Source organism: Balaenoptera musculus, chromosome 1 (assembly GCF_009873245.2).
Source record: "Balaenoptera musculus isolate JJ_BM4_2016_0621 chromosome 1, mBalMus1.pri.v3, whole genome shotgun sequence".
Lineage (NCBI taxonomy): Eukaryota > Metazoa > Chordata > Mammalia > Artiodactyla > Balaenopteridae > Balaenoptera > Balaenoptera musculus.
Window position 1 is genome coordinate 32,450,892 of NC_045785.1, and position 25,209 is coordinate 32,476,100.

At 43.0% G+C, this 25,209-nt stretch overlaps 1 protein-coding gene across 7 annotated transcripts; it reads left to right on the plus strand.

Annotated features, from left to right (window-relative positions):
- The first annotated feature begins 538 nt into the window (after positions 1–538).
- Positions 539–25,145, plus strand: CAP1 (cyclase associated actin cytoskeleton regulatory protein 1). 7 transcript variants are annotated; one of them, XM_036858556.1, is made up of 13 exons: positions 539–682; positions 12,539–12,660; positions 13,286–13,389; positions 15,066–15,143; positions 16,901–17,044; positions 17,146–17,231; positions 18,951–19,056; positions 20,237–20,414; positions 22,154–22,338; positions 22,520–22,643; positions 22,799–22,881; positions 23,199–23,342; positions 23,963–25,142. In XM_036858556.1, exons 2-13 carry the CDS (start codon positions 12,549–12,551, stop codon positions 24,044–24,046), a joined length of 1,428 nt encoding a protein of 475 aa, XP_036714451.1. In that variant the 5' UTR covers positions 539–682; positions 12,539–12,548; the 3' UTR covers positions 24,047–25,142. The 7 variants fall into 7 exon arrangements, with proteins under 7 accessions (XP_036714451.1, XP_036714485.1, XP_036714460.1 ...); XM_036858590.1 differs by having other exon boundaries at positions 13,289–13,389; XM_036858565.1 differs by having other exon boundaries at positions 540–682; positions 12,536–12,660; positions 23,963–25,145.
- Positions 25,146–25,209: the final 64 nt, after the last annotated feature.

Consider the following 25,209-nt stretch of genomic DNA (forward strand, 5'->3'; position numbering starts at 1 on the left):
GACCCCTCCCCACACCCAGCCTCCGCAGGTCCTCCCGAAACACTGTCCAGAGCAATGGCCTCCCCACGTCACAAACGGGGAAACCGAGGTTTGAACACCCAGAGGGAGGCGGAGCTTAGCCTTGATCCCCCTCGGAGAGTAGACAGCCGCCCGTGATACCCGCCCTCAGAGAATCCTCCGGCTATGACCCTAATAGGGACTGAAGGATTGAACCCCTTCCTGACTACTGTGAAAAGGAACCGGCCTTTGCCAATGAGGCCAAACTGACAGGAGAATTAACCACTCATCTGTCCTCCTTCTCCGGGGGTGGAGCTTAGCCAGTAACTTCGGCCCTTCATTGGTCCGGGTGATTCCGGCAGCAGCAGTTGATAGAAGGGCGTGGCCTAGTCTTAGGCACGCCCCCCGTCGATCCCGCCTTGGGGGCGGGACTCTTTTCCCAGGCTAGTGGGGATTCTCTCTCCCGGGCGTGGCGAATAGGGGGCGGAGTCAAGAGCGGAGCTGCCAGACTTCCTCCTCGGTCCCTCCTCTGGGCCGGCGTTTCGGCCGGCGGTTCATTTCCGGTGGGGGTGCCGCGCCCAGTGAGGGCCCGGAAGTGGGTCGCGCGAAGATTGCTGGGCGGTTCTTGCCGGAAGTGGAGAGCGGCAGGGCTGATCGCAGTCCCGAGGTGAGGCAGATCTCTGAGGTGAGTGTGCGCGGCGGGGTAGGGACTATGGTCCCCTCCGCGGCCCACTGGCCCCTGGCGTTGTTAATGACCCTTCTGGCCTAGGCGCGTGCGGTGAGCCCCCCTGAGGCGGCCGGCTCCGGGGCCCTCAGGCCGATCCGGGATCCTGGGCGCGGTCTCTTAAGGTGGGGCCGCGGTGACCAACTGAGCCAGGCTCTCCTGGGGAGGTCCCTTCCGCTGGACTTCGCGGTTCTGGCCATCAGCCTCAGCGGAGGCCTGATTCCTAAGGTGCTCTAACTGAAAGGAACCTCCGAGACCTTAGAATCTTCTCTATCCCTGGTCTCGCCCCCATTGCTTGGATGGGTAAATTGATCCCCGGAGAGAGGAGGCTGGTCCAAGATCTTACAGCGAGCGAGGGAAACAATCGGAATCTAGACCTCAGTTCCTTAGATTACCAGCCCCAGATCCTTCCCCCGTTCATTTCCCAGGAACCTCTCTCTACCTTGGGGTGGTCTTCCAGTAGGTATCGTCTCGCGGGCAGTTGCAGGTTGAAGGCTACACGCTGCTTGGAACTTTTTAAAAATGCAGCCTGTTTGGAACGCCTGGGCAGTTTTTTTAAAAAGAGAGGATCGGGTTTTTGTGTTTGCAATCAGAGAGCCTCCCCTTTCTCCTAGTCTATAGCTCTGATCCTGAAAAGCCAAGTTAACTTTGTTGAAGGTGTTGCATACTTCTGGACGTGAAACCAGTTGGCTCAGTTTTGGTCTGGTCCCACTGTCAAGCATCGGTAGCCATAGGCGCTTTGTTTAACTTGTTTGAGCCTGATTTTTCTCATCTTTTAAGTGGAGATCTCTGCTCACCTCACAGGATTAAATTCAGTGTAACAAATTGTGTTTATTCTTTGTTAGGCACTCTGCCATATCCAGGGAAGGCAGAAACAAAACAAGGTAGACCCTGCCCTCACGGAGCTGACAGTGTTTGCAGGGAATTTAACAAATAATTATAAATGTGATTAGTGTTGGGAAAGAAGAGCAGGGTGCTTTGGCAGTATGTAACGAGGGGCTCAGGAAAATCCCTTCTGCAGAAGCAGGATTTAAGATGAGTTTCGAAGCATGAAGAGCTCAATGAAGAGAGCATGAGAAAGTTAAGGCAGAAGTTAGTATCAGAACTGTCAGTTGAAGCTCTTTATAGGGATCCCTGTTCAAGTGAAAACCGGGGCAGCCCAGCACATTAATCATTCACCAGCCATTTATTGAGCCCTTGATACGTGTGAGGCACATGTTCAATGAGGCACCTAGCCCTGGTGACTAAGGATACAGTAGCTCTCATGGAGTGGAGGAGGAGGCAGACAAGTAAATCGGGGGTGGCTTACAGTGTCATAGTGTGTGAGCACGGGGCTCTGAGAGGAGGAATACCTGAGCCAGCTTTCCAGGCTTTGGGGAGGAAGTGGGAGGCTAAGTCCTGCAGGATTTGTTTAGCCATATGGTGAATCTGGAAAAGGGATTTCCAGCCAAAGGGTCCAGTGCAAGGACATGGAATCTGGACATGTGAAAGACCATGACTGGAATTCCAGTAATGCTCAGAGAAGTGGAGGAAGTGGGTGGGGTGGGGGTGGATCACATATGAAGGCCCTTGTAAACCATGCTAAGGAATTTGGAGCTTACCCTGAAAGCTGTGGGGAGGCTTTGCAGGCTCTTATTTAGGAAAATGATGTGGTCAGATTGATGTTTTAGTTCGGCCTGGCACGGGGGAAGGAACATAATGGGGAAGTAGACCAGTGTTTGGAAGCTTGAACATGGCTTGAACCATGAAGACAATGAGAATGGGAAGGAGAGGAGGGATCAAATTTGAGCAATATTAAAAAGATGGAATCCATAGAGTTGAAGGCTGATTGTTTATGGAAATGAAAATGTAGCAGTAGCCTAGGGTGATTGTCTGGTCTTCTGGTTTAGGGAACTGGGTAGCATCATTCACCGTTATAGGTACTGTGAGAGGAGGGTTAAGTTGGAGAGGTGACATGGAAAGAAAATGAATTTTGGACATATTTAGTTTGAGGTATTTGCAGCACATCTAAGCAAAGATGTCTAATAAGGTATCTCAACTAGAAGAAAGAGCAAGAGAAAGATGTGGAGGCAGGAGAGGGTTTATATTGTTCAGGGAAGTACTGGAGCCTGGGGTTTGTAGGAGAAGATAAGACCAGAAAAAAAAGGTAGGTGCTGCCAGGTTGTGAAGGGCTTTTGATGCCTTGTATGAATGCGTTTGGATTTATTCTATGGTTGGTATTTTGCTAATTGTTTGACTTGCTGCTGTCCAGTATAAAGAAATTTCTGTTGGAATTTCCCCCCTTTTTCTTCCCCAGAAATACTTCATCAATCAGATGGACATAATTTATGTTTCAGAGGAGTTTAAATAAAATGGTAACTGTGAAAGTACTTTCTCAAGTATAACCTGTCATGCAAACCAAAAGTGGTGGTATTGTTAAGATTCAGTGAGTGTATTTTTGCTTTGAGGAGGTTAGCTGTTTAGTTTGTAAAATGTTTTGTTTCCAACCTGAAGGATGAACTTTTTTTTCACCCCTTTTCTTGCTTATATATACCTTTGTTTAGTTGCAGTTATTTTTTTAACTAGGGACTGAGCCTTTAAAAAGTGACTTCCTCCTTTCAGTTTTCTGTGAAGTATGGTGAGTCAAAGATTCATTTTACTTAAACAGGCAAATGCAGTGTCATTGAAAGTTGAACCCTCTGGTTTGAAATTTAATCCTGAGATTTGAAATCTGAGTATCCTCAAGCTATATCTTAGCCAGTCCTAGTGATTATTCCTTTGACTTGTCCTCATCAGTTTCTTTCTTTACTTTCTACTAAACTGGCTTTCGTATCTATACTTCAGCTTCTCTACCATAACCAGACTACTCTTTTAAAAAGAACCATTTTCATCTTGTTAACCCTTCACTGGCTTCATTTTCCCAAAGCATCAAGTCTAAACTCTATTGTCCAATTTACAGAGTTCTCCACAGTCAGACCCTCATCTTAGTTTTCATTGGGTGGTACAGAGTGAAATTCTAATTTAGAAAGTCCTGAACTATTACATCAGCATTTTATTTGTACCTCTTGCACTTACCTTTTGCTCATTATTACATTAGAACAGGGTTTCTCAACCTCAGCATAATTGACATTTTGGGCCAGGTGATTCTTCATTTCGTGGGGTTGTCCTGTGCATTGTAGGATTTCAGCAGTATCCCTGGCCTCTACCCGTTAGATGCCAGGGGCACTCCCTCAACTGTGACAACCAAAAATGTCTTCAGACATTGCCAAATGTCTCCTGGAGGACAAAATTGCCCCTGATTGAGAACAGTGCATGAGAAAATATCATAGCTCTGATTGTGCGGTGTCTTATCTCTCCAACTCAGTTCTCTGAGGGCAGGCTCCATGGCCGTGGTTAGCACAGTGTATGCACATGATAAACGCTGGGTACCTTGCAAGGAATAAATCATGGGTTTCACTGAGGCATCAAGAATTATTGTTCATTCCAGGAATTTCTGGGTGGGCCTTGAAGAACTTGCCTTTTTGTGTTTTTTTTCCCTCAGAGGATATGATCTTAATAGAGAAAGGCCATTGTTTAGGCCCTCACTAGAAATGAGGTTGGTGTTAGTTGACAGCGCAAGTCAGCAGATTTATATTTCCCCTATACTGGGGCTATATAAATTCCTGTTTTCTTTGCCTGCATTTAGACAGCTTGGTTTAGTGGACAGGAATTATCATTTATTTTACATTGGATGTAGTTTATGATGTTGCTACTCAAGATTTATTTTGACTGATAAAATTATTGTACAGTTGACCCTTGAACAACATGGATTTGAACTGCGCAGGTCCACTTGTACGGGCAGATATGGAGGGCTGGCTGTAAAGTTATTGGAGGATTTCCCACTGCACTGAGGGCCAGTGCCCGTACCCCCATGTTGTTCAAGGGTCGACTGTAGTTTCATCATCCTTAAATTAATGCAGCTCTAGCATTCACCATGAAACTATTTGTTCTTGATATACCATCATGTAAACCTAATAAAAACCATCAACTCTAAAAATACTCCTCAGCTACAGTGCAGCTTTGTTTGCCTTGTATTACCAGACCTGTTGTATCAAATTTTTCTATTCTACTGGAAAGTAGTTATAGTTGAAATGTTTAATGGAAGAAGTGAGCTTGCTTTTTTGTTTATTTTTTATTTTTTTTCCCTCCAGAGGTCATTAAAATTCCTACACTTAAGTTAATTATAGACTTACAGTCGCAGATCTTTTCGTATCTCTAGCTGTAGCTGAATCATGGCTAGGGACAAATGGCATCCTTGAATCTATCTTTATGCATGAGAATGGGAAATGCTGTTCTGTTTACAGCAACTACCAGTTGAAATCAGCCAATGCAGTTTTTCCTTATACAATATAAAAGATTCCTGCTGAATGCTTTTATGGTGTTAGTCTTCGTAATATTCCTTGAATGTGAGAGAGAGGGGAACCCTTGACCACACAAGGTTATCTATTTGCCCCAGAGCATTGAAGCAGCTAGTGCTCAAGTCTGACTTCAGCTTGTACACTATTACTAGCTTTACTCACTCCTGGAATTTTAGATAGAGGACCATGTTTAATGGTCAGGAGACAAGTGCTGATATTGGGTAGATTTCTTTCCCTCCGCAGGAGACAGGCCTTTCTTTCTGTTTTAATCTAAACCTCAGGTGGCAGTGACTCAGGCACTAAATGTCATTGGTTTCATCAGAGAAACCAAATGCTTGGGGAAGAACAGTGGCTCCTGATTTGGGTTAGATTTAGATGGCATCTTACTGGGGCAAAGTGGTGTCTGTTCTTTGGTTTCTGGGTTAAATCAGCCAACTTGTAAGTATCCTATTAGCATGTGTAGATTTTGCTCTGTAACATGTTAGAGCCTAGTGATGAGAATTTCTATATTGTTAGGAGTAGAACTAACTAATGCCTTATAGTTTAGTGGTAGCTTAGGAGAGATATCCAAGTGGAGCTGTTTTGTTTTGTCGTCTTCTATTATAAAGAAATTATATTACTATGTTAAAAAAATTTTGGAAAACGGGGAAATTGTCTAAAACTCCATCACTCGAATGTGACAAATACTGTAAATTTTGTGTTCTTTTTCAGGTCTTTTTCCACAGTGCATTTAGCTCTTCCCCTGTAATTAGAAGTCTAAGCTAACACGGCATTGAACATCTTCATGCCTATCAGTTTTCCCATGTTAGTATTATTTTCTTAGGATAACATCTAGGGAACAGAATTACAAAGCAAAGGCCAACAGAAGCATTTTGAAGCAGATCAGTTGGGCTACCATAGCATACAGGGTGACTTGTATAGTTGCTTTCTTTTCGATTTTACTTAAGGGTATGACTTAGAGGAACAACTACCTGGCAAAGTAGAAAACATTTTAAGCATAGCAACTTCTTATGAGTAGAAATTCATTCCACTGCCTTAATTGCCTGGTGAGAAGAGGCAAGAACTGCAGGAGTAACCTGGTTCCATTTGCTTCTGAGTGACAGGCAGAAGGAACTGGGTTGCTTGAATTGTTAGAATGATGAGAATATGAAGCAGCTTTGGCAGGAATCACTGACCATTTCTGATTTTGCTTGGTTTCAGACTACAGAAGAAATTGCTGGAGAATCAAGCTCCTGGTTTCTTTTCTCTCTGCATGATATCCCTCCAAAAGCCTATGCAATCTCATGACTTTATGACGTTTCCTTGCTGATGACTTTGTAAACATTGATCTCTAGCCTTGATCCTTCCCCAAGCTCATTTCTAACTATTTACTGGACATTCCCACTTGGAAGCTTCATCTTCTGTTCAAACTGTGTATCCAAAACTGACCTCATCTTCTTGCCTTAGCTAGACGTGCCAGAAACCTGTTTTTTCCTATAGTGTCATCATTCTCTTACTCCCCTGGATTTGCAACTCTGGAGTCATCTTTGACTCCCTTCTTTGAATGCTACTGTAATTCAGTAGTCAGTACCACACAGTTAATACTTGTTCTGTGTTTAATGCTCAGTTGTTTTGTGTGACCTCCAAGGGCAGAACCAAGATCAGTGGGTGGAAGTTGCAGGGAGACTGGTTTTGCCTCCATATAAGGAAGAACTTTTAAATACTTTGAGCTGTGTGAATGGAATGGGCTGCCTCCAGAAGTCTTGGGTTCTCCACACTGAAGGTATTTGAATAGAGGCTATCTGACTAATTGATGAGAATGTTGAAGGGTCTGTTCTGTCATCAGATGGTGCTTTCTAGACTCCCTCCTGATCCTGAGAGCCAGTGATTCAGTGGAAGGTAGCTTTGTCACTCCTGCTAGACTCCCTCAGGGCAGAAAAACTATTTTACTGTTAATTCAGGTGCTGGTCACTTAGCAGCCTAAAAGTGATTATTTTTTTCCTTTGCAATACCAAAAATATTTTTTACAGTACCACTTTTTTATTTTGCAGCTAGTTGAACAGCTTTCAACCTAACCTAGACCCTAATATCTTCCGGTTTTTTCCCCAAAACCCATTCTATCAGACAGTACTTGTAAAAATTTTGCTTTCATCACATTATTCCTTCTCTCAGAACCCTTGAATGGCTTCACATTTATCACAACATCAAATTCAAATATTGCCCATGTTTCAGTGTCCTCCATAACCTAGCCCAGCTTGCTTATTTCCCATGAGACTATGTGGGCTAACCTCACACTTTCTGTACATAGCCTTCTTGGTCTCTCTTTGCTTTTGATTGCTCTGGAATGTCTTCCCTTTTTTCTTTTACTTTTTCTGTCAAAATGCCCCACTTCCCTCCTGAAACCTCCTGAGACTACCTTTAGTCCTCATTGATTTCTTCTCCCAGCATGTAGTCATCTATACTATATAATTCAGGACCATACAACATTCTGCAAAGAAAAAGCTCCACTGTATTAACTGATAACTTTAACTTTTCCCAATCCAAATGAAATTAGTTAATCTCTAACAGAACTTTAAAAAATATAGTCTTCAGTATTTAGTCGATTGTCATTTCATTTGCGTTGCCCTTCCCAATAAGAATGAAAGCTTCTAGAGGGCAGAGACCGCAAGTCTTCTGTTTCTTCAGTAGCTGTCACAATGCTAAGCACTTTCATGTTATGAGTGTCTTCTGTGTGCCAGGTTGTTCTAGGTGCTGCAGATTTGGGGGGTGGGGGCAGCTGGGGGAGCAGGGGTGGGGAGAATGGATAAATTGCCATGTTTCTGGAGCCTGTATTCTAGTACATGGTATGCAGCGATAACATTTTACATTTGAACTGCATTTTAAGGCTCCCAAAGTAACTACTCATCTGTAAAACCAACTCCTTTGATCCTTACATCTCTGTGTGCTAGGTGAGGGTCCATTAAATGACTATCCTAAACTTACACAGTTAATACGTGGCAGAATTGAGACTCAAACCTTGGTCTCCTGAATCCAAGTTTTATTTAGACTTGGGTAATTAGGACTGCCTCTCCTTCTGAAGCTTTTATGATGAATGCTTAAATAGTTGGGAATCTGTACCTTCATTTACGGAGGCTTACATGTAGTTCTTGGCTACTGTCAGTCAGAAATGGCAGGGAGCAAGATTAGGCAAAGCTATAGTTTTCTGCTCTGGCAATTCTGTATTCTTGGGAAAAACCTTATTTTAAATATTTGCTTTCCACACATGTGTCATCTGTACTGAATGTGAAAAAATATTGGCCTCCGTAGAGGAAATTGAGAGCAGAGGAATTGAAAGCTGCTAATAATGTGCCTAAAGACACCATAAAGAGACCTTAAACCCACAGTGCTGTGCTCAGCAAACAGCTGGGGCTGGATGCTGTGAAGAACCCGTTAGTCACTTAATTGCTTAAAAGAGCCTCAGAAAATTTGTGCTCAAGGCTAGGTTCTCTCCCCACCGGTTGTTTGATATCTAGCAAGCTTTTTAACTTCTGTCAGTTTCTTCATTCTAAAGATGGGGATCAGTATCTTTATAACATATGTCACAGAATTATTTTAAGTCTCAAAAGAAGCAGCAGTTTGATGATATAAAGCACCTACAACTCTAAAGGAGTTCTGTTTTTAATTAATATTATATCGTCTAATAAACAAGGTTATCTACCTTATGGCACTTGGTTTGAAGATCTCTATATCAATTTAATTTGTGCCCAAGAAGGCAGCGTTTATTTGAAAGATGGGAATGTTTGTTAGAGCCTACAAACAGGCAAAAAAAAAATGTTTTTTTAAAGAAAGAGAAACGGCCCCCGCACTTCTCCCCAGATTTGACGCAGAGAGGAGATAGCCAGACTTGCGTTGAGGGGAGAGGGGGTAAAGGCGCTGATGTATTTATTTCCCAAGGACCTTTATTAACCTATGGTATTTATAGTGCCTACCATGTTTATAGTACTGGAATTACAAAGGCAAGACATGGTCTCTTCTGTAGGGTGACTAATTGCCTGTTGACTATTAAATGATTCTAAACCAGTGTGTTAAATGTGTGGTAGAGATAAGTACACAATGATATGTGGGAGCACATATTGGAACTGCTTCTTGGGGAGGTGATACCTTGGCTGAGACTGAATGGACAGTAGGAATTCTGGAGAGGGGGCAGATTGAGAAGGGAAAACATACCAAACTGGAAAAGCTTCCTAGAGGAGGTGACACCTTAACTGAATCTGAAAAAGGCAGTAGGAGTTATGAGAAAAGGAACAGGTTGGGAAGGGAAAGCAACCAAGCAGAGTGGATAGCACTGTAAAGGCTCAAAAGTGAGAGAAAGCATAACTCTTTCTGGAAAATGCAAGTAGTTCTGGGTTGCTGTAGAATGTTGAGGAAAGGTGTGGCAGGAGATAAAACTGGCAGAGTGGTAGGAAATAAAGCAAGGCCAGATTATGGAAACCCTTGCTTGGACTTTACTCTGAATCACTGTGGTAATAAGGAGAATGGATAAAGAGGGTTTGTAACTGGAATTAGAGGAGACTAGTGAAGAGGTTATTGCAGTAATCTAGGCAAAGTCATGATGACCGAATTTTTATCAATCAGGATGAAGACAAGGGGCATCTATTTATGATATGCAAGATAGAGCCTATGGATTTTGATGACTGATGAGATTAGTAAGAAGATCATTTAGTTAATGTTTATGGAATCCTAACCATTTTTCAGGACTGAGCGAGCCAGTCACTTCCACATGTATTTCCTCATTTATTCTCACTACAGCCCTTTGGATTTTATATTGTTGTTGTTCCTGTTTTACAAATAAGGAAGCTGAGTTTGAGAAAGCTTGGTAACACTCAGACACAGAGCCAGTGAGTACCACTGTTCAAACTCCCAGTCTCTCTGACTTCTCTAAAGAACAACGCTCTTAACCACTATACTGTACTGCTTAACAGTTTCCAGGTTAGTATCTTGATTGCTGGTAGTGCTGGATTACTGAGACAGTGAGTCTGTGGGAGCAGTGCTAGGGAAAATGATGAGTTCTGTTTTGGACATTTCAGATGTCCTTTGGGACATCCAGGTAGAGATGTCTAGGTGGAAGCTGGATCTAAAATTCTGAATCCCAGAAGGATGGCCTGAGCTGAATATACTGCTCTGGGAGTTGTTAGTCTATAGGTGGTTGTGGTGGTATCACTCAGCAAGTGGACTGGATAGTAACGCGATAATGGTAGTTGACGGCTTTGGAGTGGACATGACCACCTAAAGAACGAATATGCGTACATAAAGAATAAGACAAGGTGTGTCTTTCGGTCCTTCAATTCTAGACATTCTTTCCCATAACATCTCAAATTTCACTCCACCCCATCAAAAACAAAAAACTAGGAACTGTTCTCCTATATTTGATTAGTGGTGGAATGAGATTAGCTATGATAGCTGTTTTGTCTTTTCTCATTCTGCTTAAGTTAAACAGCAGAACCATAGCTTGTTTAGCATTGAAAGCTTACAAGTACAAGTAAAAGATGGAAAAGAAGGAAGCAAAATCCATGAAGCTGTATTATTAAACTTTTCAGATTGGTAAGTATTCACGAACCCTGGCAGCCTTTAGAGATGCTTGTACTGTGTTACCATGTTCACATTGGCCGCAGCTTATAGCATCCATTATGTCCGAAGGAACATGTTTTATAACAGAATGGGTGGTATTTATTAATGCAAGGTAGCTTGGGAGTTTATTGCAGTCACTGCCTTTTCCCCTGGGATTTACAGAGTGTGGTGGATTATATGTGTCTGTCCCTGGATAGTACCCAGAATGAACAGGGCAGCAGTTTGGATATCTGGGTGATTGTGCCATAACATAAGGGAGAGTATATTGGATGCTTCTAGTCTGCTCCATAGTCTGTTCCATTTTGAGTAGAGTACAGATTTGGAGGCTTCTGCTACCTCTTCAGGCCGGCGAATGGAAAGGTTTATTTGGTTCGCATTCTTATTTTTTTCCTTGATTCTTTTTTAAACAACATTCTCTGGCAAATCACTGGGCTCTGAGAGATCAGAGCCTGTACACGGAAAAGAACGGACAGGGATGATATTGTCTTCCTTAGTTTATCTTTTGAGTTGCTTCTCTCTTCCACAGGGAAGACAATGTGTGTTAAATGAGATACTCTGTCATGTAGCTGTCTTTGAGGGAATTATAATTGCTATGGTCAGTTTAGGTGGCTTCAAGGGAGTTGAGTTCATTCGGCTTCAGTTGCCTGAATAAATTAACGCTTTGAAATGGAATCTCTCCAAGTCAAGTCTTTGATTGTGATTACACTGACTGATTTTTATGAGATCACCTATAGTCTAAAGCACTTTATGTCGATGCATATTGATAACATTAACACTCATTTATGTATATTTGTGGGTAACTTTCAGAACCCTTGTCTCTCTGGAGTTCTGGGATACTATACTTCAGGTTCATTAACTTCTAAAATATTTATTGAACACCTTCTACCTGCCAGGTAGTGGTCTAGATGACAGAGGGTAAACGTGTTTAGGAAACAAACCAGAGAAGGTCCCTTCTCTTTTGGAGCTTACTTTCTTTAGGATATTAGACATTGAATGAGGCTAGTTCAGATAAGTTGGTACTTGTGAAAGATCTGTAACAAGCTCTCTGGGTGTGTCTGTTCTCCTTCCCTGCTGCATATCCAGATCCTACCCACCCTCATGTGAAGCCCAGCTCAATTGGAAGCTTTGCCATAATAGCCTTATCTGATCCTTCCAGCTGATATATTCTTCCCCTCTCTGAAATCCTGTGTTATTCTCTCTACAACTTATGTCACCTTAATTTTTTTTTTTCTATTTGTTTTACAGTTGTTAGTGCACATGTAAAGTCTCCTCTATTAGACTGTAAGTTATTGGGGGCAGGATAAATACCCTATTCATCTTGGTTTTGGGCATTCCATATGTAGGCAGCGGGATGTTGTAGGAAAAAACACAGAACTTAGAGCCAGAAGGCTTGAATTTGAGGACTGGCTTCCCTACCAGCTAACTGTGAGACTATAGGCAAGTCATTTAACTTCACTGAAATTGTTTCCTATCTCTGAGAGGATAGTAGTTATCTTTCCATTCCTAAATAGTTGTTGAGAGGCTTAAACTGAGATAATATATGAGACTGTACTTTGTAAATTCTAAATTCTTACACAAATATTTATTTGGTGATATCATAGTAAATATTCAGTAAGTATTTGAATGAGTAAGCATTTGCTTTCAGTTAACACTGTTTCCTGGGTACTTCTTTTGCTTAATGAAGTCTCTATGATTTTGCAAATATGCTAGACTATCTTCCATCTTATTTTACTGTAAAATGATTCTGTTCCTCAGAATTGGCATCCTCTTCACTCCCAGGGCATTCTTTTTTTCTTTTCTCCCTAGGTTCTATGTAATATTAAAACAACAAATGCTATTTGATCTGTTTCAGCAGGTGCTACATTATGGCTGACATGCAAAATCTGGTAGAAAGGTTGGAGAGAGCGGTGGGCCGCCTGGAGGCAGTCTCCCAGGCCTCTGGCACGCACTGTGGGTATGCAGACGGTGCTGCAAAAGGTAAGCAGCATACAAGCCAGCAGAATACCTTGAGTGGTGAATACTTGGTGTCCTGGCCGGAAATTCTTCTGTCACAGTATATTCCTTCCTTTGGAGCTAACTCCCTAAAACGTTTAATCTAGAAAGTTCATTGCCTATAATTCGTATTGCTGTGAACAGATAAGGGAGGAAGTGACTTGTGCAGGGAGGCCTGTGGTTAAGTTATTTTAACATGAGAACTTCCTGCTTGTGTGATACTTCCTGTTCTTTCTTTAGCAAAATGACTCTAGTATAAGTCAAATGACAAGTGATATTAAATTTCCTCTCTCCAGACGATTGGCAAATTGGCCATTTTGCACATGCCCAATTGAATCAGATTGTTAGAGCTAAAAGGAACCTTGAGAGGGATCATTTTGTTTATTTTCATTCTATTGATAAAGAAAATTAAGCTCAGCAAGAAAAGGGGACTTAGCCAGGGTCGCACAAGAAGTTAATGGTGGTTCTGGAGCTAGAACACAGGCTCCTGACTCATGCTCCAGCCTTCTGTTTACTGTGTTACCTTGCCTCTCTGCTTTCATATGGAAGTGCCTTTAACAAATCCTCTTTCTGATGTGTGACCAATTCTTCGTGGTGTGTCTGTCTTCAGCAGGAACGACTCCGTATGTGCAAGCATTTGACTCACTCTTGGCCGGTCCTGTGGCAGAGTACCTCAAGATCAGTAAAGAGATTGGGGGAGATGTGCAGAAGCATGTAAGGAGGTTTGGCCCTTTTTTCCCTCTTTTAAGGACTGGTGGCTTTCTTCAGATCCTACTCATCCTTGGTTGAAGAGCCCCTTGAGAGGCTCCTGGCTCCTTCTCTTCTACCTGCACTGAGGAACTCAGTCCACGCACTGGAACATTTCCTCAGGTTTTTCCAGGCTCCCTGCTTTTATCACATATTCCGCATGGGCTTCTTTTATACAGATAGTTTGCTTGGTGCATAAAACGTGGCTTGGTTCATCTTTGTAGTGAGAACATGCTACCAGTCTGATCCCAGTGTGTTATATAACCAAGCCTGGGGTGGCTTATTCAAAGGAGTCATCATCATGACTTAGCATTTATAAAACTAAGCATGGTACTTATGCTAAAGCTATGCTAATGTGAGTTATTTTCACACTTAGCCCACAGTAAGAATGTGAAGTAGGCAATGACAGGTGCCTCTCCACCAACCTCCCTTCATGTGCTGCTACCCACGTTGTCACCCCCGCCCCTACTCTGTCTCTCTCTCTGAGACCCAGAATCCTCCTGCTAGTCTTCTAAGTGATCCTTTGTCAGCAAGAACCATGTTTAGGATCTTCCTGACCCGTCAGCAAAACTGGTTGCTTGATCTTTGGAAGAGCTATTTGGAGCCTCTTATATACCATCTGTTGGCAATGGTGTTAACTCTAGAGAGTGGGACTGGGACTTAGGTAGGAGTGTGAGGCTTGCATTTTTACTTTATACAGTAGGTCACATTTGAAAAGGTTTTAAAACGTATCACTTTTATATATATATTTTTTACTTTTATATTTTAAAAATACAAATCCAGAAAAAATATATGACTTCAATTTGAATTTTTGTATTTGTAGTGCTTATAGCCTCATGTTTCTTAAACTCTTGGTCATGACCTTCAGTAAGAAATACATATTTGTGGGACTTCCCTGGTGGTCCAGTGGTTAAGACTCTGCACTTCCACTGCAGGGGGCATGAGTTCGATCCCTGGTTGGGGAACTAAGATCCCGCATGCCGCACGGCGCAGCCAAAAAAAGAAAGAAAGAAAGAAAGAAATGCATATTTGTAACTAAGATATAAGTTTCACATTATGCTACTTGTGTTGCACTTTTTTTTTTTGGAAATAATTTCCAGTTGATGTATTGCACTCATTGTTCTATTCTCCTTCACTTAATAAAGTGCTGGTTATGGGGTCACAAAGTTGATTTAATTATCTGTGATAGGTCATGGTCCAGCATTTGAAAAATAGCTTTAACACAGAGGAGTAAATACCTTGAGAATTTGAGGCATAAATTTAGGCTTTTGCTTTAACTCTTACCTCTAGTTCTTGAGAACAGATTTGGGAGGGCGGGGGAGGTGATGAGAGGTAAGAGGGATTTTCAGTGCACTTCATATCACACTGCATGTTTAGTTGCTGACTTGACTTCATCGAAAGCTAGCCCCAATTATCTTCATTTCCAACTCTGGATTATATCCCTGATTAGTTCCAGCAGGAACAATGATATATTAGTCTGCCATCAGTCCCAAGAATCAGGAGTACTTGAAGAAATCAGCGTGAAGTGCCTGGGTTGCTACCAGAGTACATGGAAGTGGAGGTTTCAGGTTATTCTTACCAGGACCTCTCCAGTTGTAAAGTGTCATTGATAGCTGATTCTTCTCCTTTCCTCTCCTTTTCAGGCGGAGATGGTCCACACGGGTCTGAAGTTGGAACGAGCGCTCTTGGTTACAGCCTCTCAATGCCAGAAGCCAGCAGGCGTAAGTTCATTACTAGTTGGTTTGATGCACAGGACAGGTTGAGAGCTTTCTGCTAAGCTATCACAGCATGCTAAGATAGACCTACTAGGCTCATGTATGTTCACACCAAGTCCCAGAGGGAGAGTCAGATTTTAAGCGCCACTATGGGAATGTGCCATTGAGTATATATTTATTGGGCTCTAATGGCTTTTTTTCTGTCATTTTACTTAAGACTGTAGTTATCCCTGGGACTTTGCTGCTTCTCTCAATAGACATTCTTAGCCCAAATTCATCATATTGTCCCTTATGCCCTTTGGGACCTAGAGAGTGGTTCTCTTGCTCCACTATGAGTGGGCTTAGTAAGGCTGCTGGGGAGATCCTAAAACTCCTAAAGTACTGCTTCTCCAAAGTACTGCTTCTCCCCTCACCCTTCAGTGGTTAGGCATCTCTCTTTAACTTTATTCCTACCTCAAGATTTTATGCTGCCACAAGTATGAAAATAAATTAGAGAAAATTTAGATTTTTCTCAGAGCCAAACATTTTAGTTTTGTTTCATTTCTTCTTTTTGCATTTGGCTTTCCTAGGCAGAAGGCTAATAAAATAAGTCTTCCTACTAATGCTGTATTAAAACCTGTGAACCCTTGGCATGCCTAAATAATGTAAAAATAGCGTAAGATAATGTTAAATATGTTAGACTCTAATTTTTAATCTATCTCGAATAGTTAAAGCATTTTGTCTAAACCTTTTTTCCAAGCCCACACTTTCCACAACAAATCAGGCAGCTGAGACATTATTATCTTTCCCTTGCTTTAGATCGAGGATTGGCAGACTGTAGTCTGCAGGCCAAATCTGGCCTGCCACCTATTTTAAATGAAGTTTCTTTTGGAACACAGCCATGTCCATTTTTTTAAGTATTGTCTGTTGCTGCTTTGTGCACTACAACGGCAGAGTTGAAAAATAGCAACAGAGACCGTATGGCCTGCAAAGCCTGAAATATTTACAGTCTGGCTCTTTACAGAAAGTTTGCCGACTCCTGCTTTAGACTGTTCTCATGCTAAGATCTGAGAAATGAGATGTTCAGGAAACCAAGCTTCGGATGAAGGATGAAAACACAGAAACACAAGATTCATCCATTTTGCTGAGCTGTCTGCTCAAGTGCCAAGCCCTCTAATTGCATTTGATTCAACAGATCTCTTCTCAGCAGCTGCTATATGGCTAGCAATGTGTTGAGGGCTATACGGATTATAAAAGAGGGCTAAGACAAAGCCCTTGTCTTTGAAGAATCAATGACAAAGAAAAGCATGTTTACATGGGTCCATTAATAAATTGTGCTGGTGTGTGATAAGGTGCCAGAATTGGTTATGCTGATGATAGATGCTGTAGGAGGCCGGTGTGGTTGGTGGAGTGCTGTCCCTCATGACGCAGAGGAGCACATGGATAGATGGAAAAAGAGGAGCCCAGAAATGAACTAGTGTCTCCTGTTAGTGGGACAGAAAAGAGGCAAGTGGCAGAAATGGTAGAATTTTGTGGTACAGCTGGAGTATGGGTCCTGATCATGAAGAACCACAAAATCCAGCCTGGGGAGTTAGAACTGTCTAAGGAGAGTGAGATGATGAGCAGTATTGTAGCCATGTGAATCTTTGCACGATAAATACAGAGTTTATTTGCATGCTTGTTGTAGTTCGTGAAGAATTCTTGCCTTGAGGATCAGAGTTGAGCAACATAAAGGCTTTTATAAAAATACACTAACCTCAGTCTTTTCTTGCATCTTTTTCTAGAATAAGCTTTCCGATTTGTTGGCACCCATCTCCGAGCAGATCCAAGAAGTGATAACCTTTCGGGAGAAGAACCGAGGCAGCAAGTTGTTCAATCACCTGTCAGGTGTCAGCGAAAGTATCCAGGCCCTGGGCTGGGTGGCTATGGTGAGCGGCACAGCTTCCATGGGAGGGAAGGGACAGATTGAAAGAGGCAAGGAGATATGGCTGGAGAGGCCCCAAGTCACTGACAGCTTCTCTTTTTCTAGTCTCCCAAGCCTGGTCCCTATGTGAAGGAAATGAATGATGCTGCCATGTTTTATACAAACCGAGTCCTCAAGGAGTACAAAGATGTGTAAGTCCAGCCTGTGCTCAAGGGGTAAAGGACAAACCCAGCTGGTTACTTGCTGGAGTAGTGCTTTGGGTTAAGTTAAGACTGCCTTTGGCTGCTGTGTTGGTTCTCTTATCTCAGGGCTGGTTTTTGGAAAGTTTGATAGATATTGGCTCATAGAAGCTGTATTTGCAAGCAAGCAGGAAGTGTTTCTGTTTCCTCTTCTGCTTTTTCTCCAGGGTTTGTAGAGGACTTTTGAGTCTTCTCATCCTTACCCTTCCAGGTTTAGGAGGCAAAATGGACTAATGCCCTTTTATTTGCCTATGTGGTCAAGATTTTGTTCCTTTGTTGAAAACTTCTAACTGGCCCAGTTACAAAAGATTCAGTAAGATTTACTAGAAAATGACCCTGACTATTCACGTGGTCAGGTAAAGTGAGATGAAGGCTGCCTGACCACTGCAGGTATTGCATAAGGGGAGTCATTGTACGTCCAACCACACATGTACACCAGTGCCTACTTCTCCATTGCTGGTTTTGAGCTGGAGTGACTACAGGCAGCTATTACTTAGCTGCATAACTCTCCAAACCCTTCCTTTCTTCCGTCCATCATCAATTAACCAACATCTGTGAAGGATTAAGCCTTCATGTGGGTGAAAAATGTCCCAGAACACCAGGCCGCTCCTTGATCCTTCCAGTAACCTGGGGTTAAACATCACAGTGTTTTCATTATACTCCACCATATACTCTGCAATTTACAGTTGAGGAAATTAGGCTTTATGCTAAACAATCATAAACTCTTCCAGCTAATAATGTATAAGAAGAGAGGAGGACTTACCTGGTGGCGCAGTGGTTAAGAATCCACCTGCCAATGTAGGGGACACAGGTTTGATCCCTGGTCGGGGAAGATCCCACATGCCGCGGAGCAGCTAAGCCCGTGCGCCACAACTACTGAGCCTGCGCTCTAGAGCCCACGAGCCTCAACTACTGAGCCCGCGTGCCACAACTACTGAAGCCCACGCGCCTAGAGCTGGTGCTCTGCAACAAGAGAAGCCACCGCAATGAGAAGCCCACGCACCGCAACGAAGAGTAGCCTCCCACTCGCCGCTACTAGAGATAGCCCACGCGCAGCAGCGAAGACCCAGACGCAGCCAAAAAAATTAAAAAAAAATTTTTTTTTTTTAAATTAAAAAAAGAGAGAGAGAGAGGATACTTGAACTATAGTGCAGTGCTGTTTCTATAATTTAATACTGATTATTTCCTCCTAACAGGAAGTTTTTATTTTTAATTTCTTGGGAGGAGGGCATATTTTTGACATAAGGCATTATGCTATAAGGCAGTTGAGTTTCTTGGAGTCCTAGAGATCCACAGTGATGCTTAAGAGACCTCTCTACCATGGCTTCATGCACGGAATGTTTGCTTTTATCAGTTTTGTATATTAGGCTCTGCCTAAGGTCTACATTGAAATAGTGGTTTTGCTACTTTTAAAAAAAGTTTGAGGAATACTGCTGTAAGAGAAAGATATAATCTGGAGTCCCTATCCGTATGGACTTTGGTCTAATTAGGGTAAGAGAATAGGTTCAAAGAAAGAAGGAAAGCTCAGTTACGACAGAAAAGCTGCCGTTGAGCAGAGCCTAAGAAACGCCACAGGCAAGAGGATGTGAGTTCACAGATAGGAGGGGATCTGGGATCACTATTGTAGTGTACCCTGCCTGTCTGTGATGAGTTCTTCTTTAATTCTCCCAGGGATAAGAAGCATGTGGACTGGGTCAGAGCTTACTTGAGTATATGGACAGAGCTGCAGGCTTACATTAAGGAGTTCCATAGCACTGGACTGGCCTGGAGCAAAACGGTGAGTGCTCCTCCCCTCCCTTCATCCCTCCAGGACTGGATCTACAGGTTTCTTAGACTTTAGCACTACCAAGGTCTAAGAAGGAATGTTAGTCTTCTCAGTGGAGGGTAGAAAGAAAAAGGAGAGAATGAAAGGGGAAAAAAGAGAAAAGAAAGCAAGGGTCAGAGAAGGAATAGTCAGTTCTATTCAGCGTCAGTAAACATGGGTCAGGGACAGTGATTGGGCTGGAGGAGAGATAGATGAATGAGTTACACTGTGCCAACCCTCAAGAAGCGTAAAAATACAAGTACGAAACCCCACTACAAATCACCAAGCTAAGTGCTGTAATAAAGGTACACACTACAGAGTATGAAGACGAGAAGAATGATTCTCACTGGGAGAGACTGTACTTTGAAGAGGTATACTCTGAGACTTTTCAGGTATAGGACAGAAGTGGGGGAAATGGGAATACTAGTAAACAGCAAAGCTTAAACAAAGTAAATGCAGAGTAAATGTAGAGATTGGTCATCTGGCTTCAATAAGGAGAGAGAGTCACCTATTTAGGAGGAAAGGCTGGAAAGGAAGGTAGTTGAGACTTTTAGACTTTATAATAGGTGATAAGTAACTATCAGAGGTATTTGAGCAAGAGAGTGATAATGATCCTATTTGTCCTTAAAAGAGTCTTAGTATATAGGTTAGGGGTAAGGGCTTATGCTCAGACTATGGAGGTGCTCATGGTGCTAGGGGCTGGTACAAAAAAGAATGAGATATAACCAAGGTAATAAACTGATTTAATGAGATTGAGGGGGTTGGAAGACTCAAAGACGATGGAACGGTCAAGCTTGGATGATAATATCTCTCACTGAAATAGAGACATGGGTGTGATGGTGAAATCAGTCTTGGACTTTGTGAGTCTGAGGTACCAGTGACACACTAAGTAAGTATTTAGAACTATAGGTTCAGAGCTGGAATTAGGTAGAGGCCAATGGAAAAATGTGAAGGTTGAAAAATGGAGTTGAGTTGGATCCTTGGGAAGGGGTGAGAAGGAATAAAGCCAAGTTGGGTGTGGGTAGGGAGCATTAATCATTGCATCAGGGGCCACAGTGGGTACCCCATGTATCTTGGACACATGCAGGGCCCTATTGGGGATGGTACAGAGGGGAAGAGAGGCTGATTGTGTTACCTGCACTTACTGTTCCAGGGGCCTGTGGCAAAAGAACTGAGTGGATTGCCATCGGGACCCTCTGCTGGATCGGGTCCTCCTCCCCCCCCACCAGGCCCACCTCCCCCCCCAGTCCCCACCAGTTCAGGCTCAGATGAGTCTGCTTCACGCTCTGCACTGTTTGCACAGATTAATCAGGGGGAGAGCATCACACATGGTAAGTGAATGCTTTGGCAACAAGAGTTGGTAAATAAGTTGTTTTGGCAAGAACTTACCAACTAGAGACCTGACAGTCTGTAAACCAGAACCGTGATTTGTATATGGGAGATTCATTTGGGGTGTCACATTCCTTCAGGTTGCCTAAAGGGATAGCAGAGCTGGCTCAAATGGAAATTGAAAATGGATCATTATAGTTGGGGGAATCTCTCTCCCCACAGGAAAGTGATTTAATATTAAGGGGCATATACAGAGTAGCTACCCTGTTGTGCCAAGACATGGTGCCGGCAGTTTTCCCCAGAGCTTTTTCCAGGTTACCATGTGGTCTCTTTAGGAGGTCATCGTGGAGGGGGTGGTTCATGTCCTCAGAGGGTGTATATTAGTCATATGGAAAATTTGCATAAGAATGACCTGATGTTGGTATAGAGAAAGAAGACACCCTTATACACAGTAGGTGGAGGTCTAAATTATAACAGCACTCTCCTAGGAATCTACCTATAAAAACACTGAAAGAACAAGTTTTATACATTGTTATTCATAGTAGCTAAAAATGGTGTAACAACCTGTATATCCCACTGTAAGAGAAGTGGTTAACTGTGGTGTGTTCCTCTTGACGCAATACTATGCAGCCATTAAATCTTTTTCTGCAGTGAACCATGCAGTGTTTAGGAGTGGTGGAGCTAAAACGCCAGTATTGGTTATATAGATTGGGCCGTGTCCATAAGCAAGGCATGTGTCAGCCTGTTGAGGGTGATTATGGAATGTTTTTCCTTAAAAAGAAAGATATTTTTATTTATTTATTAAATTTGTTTATTTACTTATTTTTGGCTGTGTTGAGTCTTCGTTGCTGCACTCAGGCTTTCTCTAGTTGGGGCGAGCGGGGGCTACTCTTCGTTGCGGTGCACAGGCTTCTCATTGCGGTGGCTTCTGTTGTTGCGGAGCACGGGCTCTAGACACGTGGGCTTCAGTAGTTGTGGCATGTGGGCTCAGTAGTTGTGGCTCACGGGCTCTAGAGCGCAGGCTCAGTAGCTGTGACGCACGGGCTTTGTTGCTCCGCGGCATGTGGGATCTTTCTGGACCAGGGCTCGAAACCATGTCCCCTGCATTGGCAGGCGGATTCTTAACCACTGAGCCACCAGAGAAGCCCCCAAAAAAGATATTGTTAGAAACTATAGGTTAACTTGAGAAAATTTTTATTTTGTTAATTGGTTAAACCAAATTTCTTAGCAGTGTGCATGCTTATATCTAAATAAAAAACAACTATGAATAGAAAAATTATTGGAAGGGGAGTTTCAAATGCTAACACTGATTGGGGATCGTAGGTTAGCTGTGGGTGAGGTTTTTTTTCCTTTTACCAAATTTTCTTTATTATCACATACTACTTTTTCTTCCTCTGTTGCTTTAAAAACTACATACTTACTTTGTGAGTATATACTGATACTTAGTATGTGTCTTTCTAGATCTTTGTACATACCCATCCCCCCATACACACACATTCCACTTTTTTTTTTTTTTTTTTTTTTTTTTAGTGGAACTTTATAATTTAGTCTTGGGGTAGAAGAAAAATTACAAAAGTGCTTCTCCAAAGCTGTGTGTGAGAGAACATCTCAAAGGCTCTGGTTTTGGGCTTTGAATTTTTTCGTAAGGGTCAGTTTAACTTCTGATAGCAGAAGTTGGTTATTGCCTCAGCCCAAAGCCCTGGTATGAAGGACAGGAACAAGGCAGCTGTTGTTCTTACAGCCCTGAAACATGTATCTGATGACTTGAAGACTCACAAGAACCCTGCCTTGAAGACTCAGAGTGCTCCAGTACGAAGTGGCCCCAAACCATTCTCTGCATCTAAACCAGGAATCAGTCCTTGCCCCAAACCAGTCACAAAGAAGGAGCCAGCTCTACTTGAACTGGAGGGCAAGAAGTGGAGAGTGGTGAGTTAAAAATGCCAGGACTGGGGGAACAAGGAGTGGGGACAAAGCGGTTAAACGGAGCACAGCCAAATGAGTACAGGGTTCTGGCTTAGATTGCAAGAATGAAAGTTTGGCATAGCCTGTGTTTTGGGGTGGCATGTGCTTAATGATGAGATTCCTGAAAGGGGTATCTCTTTAACAGGAAAATCAGGAGAATGTTTCCAACCTGGTGATAGATGACACAGAGCTGAAACAGGTGGCTTACATATTCAAGTGTGTCAACTCAACATTGCAAATCAAGGGCAAAATTAACTCCATTACAGTAGGTGAGTTCTTGTTGACCTAGGCAGGCTCTGTCCTAGAGCTTGAGAGGGCTGGAACCATACCTACCCTATTTCTAGAGATTCTTAAATTCTTAATTCTTAAATCGAGTACTTTCCTTTGAAGTTACACTGTTGACCCGCTCCCTTTCTTCTCCTAGATAACTGTAAGAAACTCGGTCTGGTGTTCGATGACGTGGTGGGCATTGTGGAGATAATCAATAGTAGGGATGTCAAAGTTCAGGTAACTTGATATCTTGGCTCCTTCCTTTAGTCCCTGAGGAATTAATTGAAAGAGACACAGCCGACCCACAGATGTTGCTTTGGTGGGAATCTGACTCTACAGAGTCTGTAAGCTGAGCTGCTTTGGATGTGGCAGGAAAAGAAGTTGGCCCTTATCACGAGCTCTTTCCAGTACCCATTCTCACCCGCCCCTAGTATCCAGTATCCGTTGTACACCTGTGAGTTTTTCATGTAATCCCGTGAAACAGTGAAAGCTTTTCCCACAGCTAACTTGTTCTCCTGGCTGCTGGGACTCAGTGCTCTTGGTTTCCCCTGCAGGTAATGGGTAAAGTGCCAACCATTTCCATCAACAAAACAGATGGCTGCCACGTTTACCTGAGCAAGAATTCACTGGATTGTGAGATAGTCAGTGCCAAGTCTTCTGAGATGAATGTCCTCATTCCTACAGAGGGCGATGACTTCGTAAGTTCCTTGATCTCTTTAGTAGTATGATCTGAAATCAGAAGGGACTGAAGACTTGCGTTGGAGGAGAAGTCTTCCAACGCAGCTGATGGACACTCCGCACCAAGTGGGTGCAGCCCAGCAGTGCACACCTCAGGCACACAGACGCATGAGGTAGTCCCACGAAGCAGACCCCCGAAGGAGGGTGGTTTCTGCCTTTCTTAGGCAGAGCAGATGCTCAGGGTAGTCAAAAAGGAATGGGATTGAATCACAGCACCCTGTTGAGCTGGTGCCATGAAGCCATACACATTCCCATCTACGCCTCGGAGGTTTAACAGTCTGCAAGTTCACTGATCAGTGAACAGTAAGAGACAGACTCAAACCTACATCTGTCTAGCTTTGGAGCCTTTGTTCTCGTTCCTACACTGCGCTGCTCCTCCACTGTCAGCGGTGGGGGAGGTGGTCTGGAAGATGTGGCGCTGCCAGTTCCACAGCCTTGCTCTCTCAGGTGGATTCAGTTTCTCTCTCATTACATCCTACTTGCTCTCAGTTTAGTGCAAGCGAGCATTGAAAGTTAAGACTTAATTAACCCCAGTGTATTGCCTAGCTTGGGTTTAAACCTGTTGTTTCTTTATTTGCAGAATGAGTTCCCAGTCCCTGAGCAGTTCAAGACCGTATGGAATGGGCGGAAGTTGGTCACCACAGTGACAGAAATTGCTGGATAAGCGAAGTGCCACTGGGTTCTTTGCCCTCTCCCTCACACCGTGGGATAAATCTGTATCAAGATGGTTCTTTTTTTAGATTTCCTCTACCTTTCTGCTCTTAAACTGCTTCTCTGCTTTGAGAAGCACAGCTACCTGCCTTCACTGAAATATACCTCAGGCTGAGATTTGGGGTGGGATAGCAGGTCTTTGATCTTCTGCAGGAAGGTGCAGCTTTTCCGTATCAGCTCAACCATACAGCCAGTCCATTCTTAAGGAACTGCACATCAGGACAGGTGTGTTTTAGCTTTCAGCCTTTGGGGTTATTTGACCAACAAATAGTCTTTGGGGAAGGATAAAGTAGTCCCCAGGAATTAACAGATCACAATGTTCACACAAGTTAATATTTTTCTAACAATGAGCGTGAAGGTAGCAGAAGCTGGTGTGATCCTAGTTGGTTCTTCTAACTTAAACTAATTTTCACTGTTGACAAGTGAGGCAAGGGTTTGCACAGGACCAAAGGCTGAAGCTTGGCCATCTAGCATTCCAAGCAAAATGATTTCCTGTAAGCATTCCTTTTCTTCTGCATTCCATCCTGCATCTGCCCGAACCTGAGATAGTAGGTTGTCCTGTGTTAGCTGCTGTGGTGGTGCCCTGCACCCAGGCCAGCTAAAGGAGTCTTGGACCCTTCCTCTCTCTGGGGCCCCTGCCCAGCACCTTCCTACAGAGATGACTTAAAAAGAAAAAAAAGGAAAACCACACCATTCCCAGGAATCTGGCTTCTCTTTCTCCTTCCATGCTGGGTGCCCATCATCCATCTTCATTGCTTCCTTTGCCCTGTCATGCTCAACAGCTTTTGGCTTCTGTCTGGGCACCTGAACAGAGGACTAAAATCTCCACTGCAGGCTGGTTTTAGGTCTTGTGTAAAAATCTTGCACAGCATTGCTAATGTAAATTTCAGTTTTTCCTCTAGGACAAACACTTTACCAAAATATGCAACTTTTTTTGGTGGGAAGAGAGATTGTCCTGTGATTTCTACCCATTTCCTGAGGCCTGCGGAAATGAACCTTTATGTACTTAAAGTTATACAGAAAATAGAATAAAATTAATACCAAACTTGCTTAGTATTTATGTATATTTGCTGTACAGAGATGTAAGAACTTTGAAAAGAAAAATGACACCAAGGA